Source organism: Cariama cristata, unplaced genomic scaffold (assembly GCF_000690535.1).
Source record: "Cariama cristata isolate BGI_N322 unplaced genomic scaffold, ASM69053v1 scaffold5974, whole genome shotgun sequence".
Lineage (NCBI taxonomy): Eukaryota > Metazoa > Chordata > Aves > Cariamiformes > Cariamidae > Cariama > Cariama cristata.
In genome coordinates, this window is record NW_009612269.1 from 77,597 (window position 1) to 84,733 (window position 7,137).

Consider the following 7,137-nt stretch of genomic DNA (forward strand, 5'->3'; position numbering starts at 1 on the left):
GAAGGGAGAGAGAGCAAGCAAGCACGATGGTGTTTGTTAAACCCTTCATGGATTTCTCTCTCTCACGCACACACAAACACACGTGTTAACGTCACACTTTGGCATAGTCTGCTGGAGGAGTTTTCAGGCCTGAGCTGTTTCTGAAGGCTATATTCTCTCTAAATAATACAATTTCTTCAGCTATGTACTTTAAAAAAACACCATAAGTTTTATATCACTTTTACACATGTAAGTGAACAGGACAAATTTAGCACCTCTGAAAATATCAAAAATTCATTATGGAGTTTTGATTTAGCAACAGGATGATCCAATTTGACTAGGGAAGAACTTCAAAATAATCACGCTGTGCAGGCAAAACACTGTCACTGGGATACAACTGCAAGAACTAAGTCTCTGAAATTTCCATGGTAATGGATTTCATGACTAATATCAAGTGCCATTTTCATCTTCAGGTAGAAAAGATGTGTTTTGTTGGGTTTTTAATTAAATATTTTTAAATAAGTCCCAAAATAAAAATCACAGTAAATACCAGGAATTAGTAGGGACTACTGTAAACTCATAATTTTTGCATTTTGCTTTCCCAAATACCACTAAAGTTTACAGTCACTTTCTGTAATATTCAAGTTGTGAAGAAAATTCTTTTGTCTCTGAGGCTCTTGGCACACATAAAACCCCATGCTCTCCTCCCAGTTTTAAATGCAAAAGAGATGTCCATAAATCTGCATGAATCCAAAACTAAATTAAAAGATCATCCTAAATTGAGGTAGCACATTTAACCAAGTTTCTTTCCAAGAACTTCAGAAAGAAACCAAAGAATTCTGAGTAATGTCTCTATTAGCAAGCATTAAAACCTTTAGCGACTGATGCGTTCTTTCCTCTTCATTTGAGCATCTTAGGAGCTTGGAAGTTCTTCTTTAATTCTTCCTTTTTTTCCCCAAAAAATACTGTTTAGTCCATGCACCTTTAGGTCCTGTGGCATCTATTGCAACATCAATAATGGAATCTGGAGTCATCCACCTCAGAAATGCCAAGAAAAGGAAGTTCAGAACAGCAAAAAGAGCAAAAATACACCCCGTCACTGGGCCGCAGTGAGACATAAGTCTGTCAAGTCGCTCATCCATTGGTAAAACCACTTCATCTGCAACCCTGTCATATACCTAAATGGAGAAGAGACAGCAAGTAAGATCATAAAACAATGTTGCTTCTACCTCAAAAAAATCAGGCAGTACTTTGTTGTCAGCGTGCAAAGCAAATTATCTATTCCTAACTACTAGATGGGACAAATATTACCCCAAAAAAGCTTTGCAGATTTTAAGTGTTGATTTATGAGTACTGTTCTAGAAGTTTCATTAATTTATTTAAGGAGAAAAAGGAAAAGAAGTGTTCTATATTTTTATAAACCTCAAGAGTATTTAATTAAATAGGAAAGTTGCATAATTTGTCTCTCATGTAATATTATATAGAGAGGGTTGGGTTTTTTTAATTAATTGAATGTTCCAATCTCCTGTTCACACCAGTCATAGCAAAAGAGTCTGAACATGCAACCACTAGATTTTCAACACAAAGACAGATGAACTCATAGATGAGTTGGCAATCTTCCAAATCTCTGTATTTGAACAATCAAGCAAATCATAATAGGATACTGATTTTTATTTAAAGAAACACTAGTAATTCTTAGGAAAATTCTTAAAATTCAGTGAATGTGAAAAGTAAATATATGCTGCTGGTGACTTAATAGACATATTAACCACAACCACCAAAAAAAAAAAAATAAAGCTAGTCCTCTGTTTCATAGAACAGAAACATAAATACCCACTGCATACAACTCAAAAAAGGCTTAAAGGATACAGAGTATTTGTCCTTGAGAACTTTACAGACTTTATCCTAGGGGTAACTTAACAATGAGCTAACAACTGTCTTTTGTACAACATAAGTTCCATGCATACTTCTTCCAGTTATACTGACATTTTCCTTCACAGAAGTTTTTGGGTTTTAAAAAGGGCTACAAAGGAAACTGAAATCTAGAGCAACTTCTATAAAACCTTTGCACTTGAAATGTTCCTTGCAGTTACAAAATCTTAAAATTAATTGTATTGACGGTACTTGAAAACAATAAAATAAACTGGTTGTACATGATACTTCAAAGGACGCTTATAAGAAATACATATATGTAATATAATTACAGATGTAATTAATGTAATTAAGAAGCATGTGATTCAGCTACTCTCTTGCCTAAATCATAGGGGCTGAAGTCAGAAGCGACAGATCTCCACACGCACTTATAACATTATTGTAGTTAACATTCTACACTAACAGCAGAGTTTTTACGCTGAAGTGCAGTTCCAATTCTGAAATACAATTTCAAAAGTGTGATAATTTCTTTTCATTACATCCATTGCTTATGTAAGTTCAGCTATGTTCAGCCTACTGGCATTAAACTACCTCTCATAATTTTAAACCACTTGTTAGCACATGGCAGACAAAACTTCATCATGAATGCCATCTTTTCCTTTTCATACATCTTATACAGCATGTTTTCCAGTTATGCCAGAAAAGTTACTTAACGTGAAGACTGGAAAAAAACATACGAGCAGAAATGCAACTAAAGATCTAGGCTGTTCTTCAGAATATTTATAAGCAGTTATGGCATAGAAAAAAATGCAAATAGAAAAAAACCACCTATCTAGGGATGTATTTGGGGCGGGAGAAGTATTTTCTGAACCTTTTTATACCTGTGTGTTTGACAGGAAACACACTGAAAAAGTACACTGAAAGATTACACAGAGAACGTACATAGTCATGTTTCAAAGAAGCAGCTGTTTCAGAAATGTACTTTAAGAGAATTTAAAAGAAGTGGTTATACATACTTTCTCAGTTCTCTCTGCTACATTCCTCCATGTATAAAATGTCTTTACTTGATTATGAACAGTTTCCGGAGATGGTAGTGTTCCTGATCTGAGTTGGGCAATAGCTTTTTCTAATCCACCACACAAAGATTTCACGGAAGGTTCACATAAAATAATTAGATTTTCTGGAAGCACCTCAGGAATCCCGCCAACTCTTGTACTCACCACCTTTGAAAGAAACAAAAGAAATAACACATAGGCTGCATAACAATAAAACTGAGTGATGACACTGCTACTACACTGTTCAGATGCAGCACTTAAGAAGAGTAGGAAAAAAAAAATACAAGTGGTTGCCAGGAAGGCAAAAACCGGTACCATGCTTTGGGAATTTTACCAGTATGCGAACTAAAGGTCTGTGCCCTAGAGAAGACCTACCATAGCAGATAACCTTTAGTGATGTTCAGAATGATTCTTTGGTAGTATGATGAAACAGAAGACTTCGTCTAATGAGTCGTTTATGAGACGTCTTTCCTAAAGCTGTTTGTCATAGTACACAACTAAATCCACGTAACCCAATTTTGGATTTTCTCTCCATAGTCCCTCATGAAAACTGTTACTACTACTCCGAGATGACAGTTTTACCACATCTGCCTTCTAGTTTATGTTTTCTAGGCTACTGAACATTTACCAGAATTTCTTTAGAATTTCAGTAATTTTAATCTGAATTATCATTTTTAAAGGAAAATCAGAAACTACTAAGACTTACATTACACAATCATCTCTAAATAGCAGGCAACAATAAGAAAACTACAGAACTTCGTCACCTCTACAGAGGAAAACTGATGACAAGGGAACAATTAGCACAATTAGGTAGTAAGTACTGTCAAAGGATACTGGAGTTAAAAAAAACAAGCAAAAAAACCCCTCGCATTTTCTATACATTTTTTATATTAGATACTCTTATCGCTCTGTCTTTTACAAAAAATTTCTTTATTACTGTGAGAATCTAGATTCTTTACGGCTGTTGATTTAACTTTTTTTGAGTTGTCAATCTGAGTTGTAAATTACCCAGAAAGGGCTTTTACTGTTTTCTCTCTCTTCGACTCTTGTCTTGAATCCCTGCATGGTTTTCTTCAAGACATGGTTTAGTAGACATGGTGGCATCAGGTATACGGTTGGACTTGATGATCTTTGAGGTCTCTTCCAACCATAATGATTCTATGATTCTAAGGCAAATACCTCCTCAGTTAATGTAAGAAAACAAATGTCAGTTCTTGGTGCAGGAAGAAGACAGTTCCAGTACAATGGTTTAGTCTGGTAATTCAACATGCCTGACTGACCAGCCACCCACGCTCATGAGTCATTTTTCTGCAGCTCCTCTTAAAGTAGTGTCAAAGTAAACCTTCACGAACATCAACTACCCTGAAACTCTGTAAAGGAGTACAAACAAAATAGCACTTTGGAGAGGCAGTCTGGTTAGTTCAGAGAACTGTGAGTTAGCAGATCTACATGTTATTCCCAATTCTGCACCAGTTGCTTCTGGGAGCTTAAGCAGTTTTGGTTAACCCTTCTGTCTCAGCTTCCAGGTGATCTGTAAGTGGGGATATCTGCTCACCTTTCTAAAGGCAGAGCCTCAGATGAAATCAAATGTTACAATCACATATTATTTAATCATGAACTTTGTTTAAAACGGATGCATGTGTTCTAGACAGTTGAGATTTGTTTGGTTGGTTGTTTTTTTACCTGTAAACCACAGCTTGCTGCTTCCACAATTGCCATACAAAAGGCCTCAGTGAGGGAAGTGTTGAGAAAAATATGCCCCTGGACTAGAACATTTCTAACATCTTGGTGTTCCAAGGCTCCTAGAAGACGTACCCTGCATATAAGGGGGGAGCGGGATGGGAAAGAGAGATAGACACTAGATTTGAACTGTAATAATGCCGTATTGTGTTACACATATTCTGAAAAATCTACCAATGATTCACACTTCCATAGTGAGAGAAGGAACACAGACACCTTTGCTCCGTTTTCGCTAAATTTTTCCAGCAATGAAGAAATAAAAAGGCTCTGCTTCTTATTTTCACAGTAAAAGAAACTTCTGAAAATAAAGCTGGGAGAAGTTGCTCTCTTTTATTGGCAACTGCCTTCAAAACATTGCTACTCCGCTTTCTAGTTCTGTAAGAGAACATGGCTTCATGCAGTTAATAATTAAGATTCGTCATCCTTCCTTTGTTTAGACATATTATCTGAATTTTCAATGTGAGGTCTGATCAATCAGTCTGAGGGGGGAAAAATGGTATTTAGGATACAATGATCAGGACTTATTATTTTGAAGAGATACTGGGAAACAGAAAAGGGTGAAATAAGAATGATACTAACTAACAATTTTATCAGAGGAATCACTGACTGACGTACAGAATAGGCAACAGAAAATAGAGAAAAGGAAATGGAAAATTAAGAACCCTCTCCTTGCCACATAAAATTGTCTTTGAATAACAAGAAAACCCTAAAGAAACACACAAATGCATATGGATCACAGAAACATTTTGGTAACAAAGTGGCACCAGGGAACATGTTTATAGTACCACAAGAACACATAATAGATAAGCACTACCCTGAAGAGTTTCATACTGAAATAATAAAATAAATGACTAGCAGTCATCTTCACAAGCAGCAGTGACACAAACTAGCTGTCTAACACCTTATGCCATATGGTAGTATGTGATCCAAGCACCACAGTTTCAGAGAGGAGTATGATAAATTTATGTCTAAGTCAGCTTTGCTCTGACTCGAGTGAGGGTTCATACAGGGTCTATTTCTATGAATCATCTTGCAGAATCACAGTCCAACTCTGTAAGTCTTCAGTTAGTGCCTGGTCTATCTCCCTTGCCTTCAACAGTTCGCATCTTCTCCAGCCTCAAGTTTTTGGCGTTTTTTGGGGGGAAGAGGAGCAGGCAGAAAGGGTGTTGCTGTTATCTTCCTCACCTCTAAAGTACATTGAAGGGTCACAGACATGCATAGAACAAACCTGTCGTGTAGCTGGTATCTTTCCCGGACTTCTTCCAGTATGATTCGTTTTGGTCCTTCTCCTCCAACTAAGAAATGTAACTCTGGATATTTCTGACAGAGCTCAGGAATTATACCACTAAGCAAATCTATACCTAAGAGTAGAAAATTTAGGGCAAGTCGTTATTGTATTTGACTGTAGAACTTATCATGATATAGCCTACTGCTATAACTCTATTCAAGAGAAGAAAAAAAAAGTCTCTTGAAGACAGTTACACTGCTGAACACAAAATTCTGAAAAAATGACAACTTGTGATGTATTAGGAGACAAAAACATAAAAAAAATCACTTAAGTTGCTGTTGTTTGATTAAATAAAAAACGGTTAAAACATTTCTAACACAAGATATAGATTAGGGTCTAAATCATATCTCCAATATAAGCCAAACCTTCCATTTCAGTACCTTCAATATTACAAAACAAATACAACTCTGAACCCAACATGTGCAAACTGAAACATGCATTTCTTCTTCTTGAATGCACAGGCACAAAAGCTCAGAACCATCAGCTTACAACCCCCGTTTAAAAATCCAATCCACACCACAGGTACCTAACCAAGACCTTTATAACCATACCTGAAAGAAAAAAAAACAACCAAAATAAACTTACATTTTATCCCCCATTACCTTTTCTGTAAACAAGTCTGCTGACAACAACAATTGTTATTGTACTGTCATCCCTCCTTGACGGGTCTGGAGTGAAGTCGGTGGGATCGACAGCGTTGGGGATGACAGAGACTATCCGAGGGTCCAAAGCTGCTCGCAGCACCGTGTTTTCCTTACTGGTGTAGGAGACACAGATGATGTGGTTCGTATCACACAGGGACACCGTCAGAAGTTTGTTGGTAAGCACCGAGCTGACGTCCGCAAACCCAAAGAGCGAGTGGTCCGTGAAAACCGTTCGCAGCCCCATGGTCTTGGCATGGAAGAGGGCGTCGTGGGCCATGGCAGAGAAGGAGCTGTGGGCGTGGACGATGGTGACCCTCTCCCTCACAAGTATGTACCTGAGCAAGGGCAGGCTGTGGAACGTGGACTGGTTGTACATTACTTTCAGGGGCAAGTAGTAGACTTTCAGGCCGTTGGTGAGGTACCGGCCCCCCTTCCGGTGGCCGTAGGCGTGGGTGACCACCAGCACCTTGTGGCCCCGTTCGATCAGGCACTGCGACAGCTGGTACACGTGGCTCTCCACGCCCCCCATGTTGGGGTAGAAGAAGTCCGACACCATGCA

At 37.9% G+C, this 7,137-nt stretch overlaps 1 protein-coding gene across 1 annotated transcript; it reads right to left on the minus strand.

The window, feature by feature from the left end:
- Nucleotides 1-725: 725 nt before the first annotated feature.
- PIGA (phosphatidylinositol glycan anchor biosynthesis, class A) lies at nt 726-7,131 on the minus strand. Its single transcript, XM_009698544.1, is given in 6 exon segments — nt 726-934; nt 936-1,157; nt 2,868-3,074; nt 4,590-4,722; nt 5,875-6,007; nt 6,537-7,131. Coding segments are annotated over 6 exon segments (1,308 nt in total). The 5' UTR covers nt 7,108-7,131; the 3' UTR covers nt 726-892.
- Nucleotides 7,132-7,137: the final 6 nt, after the last annotated feature.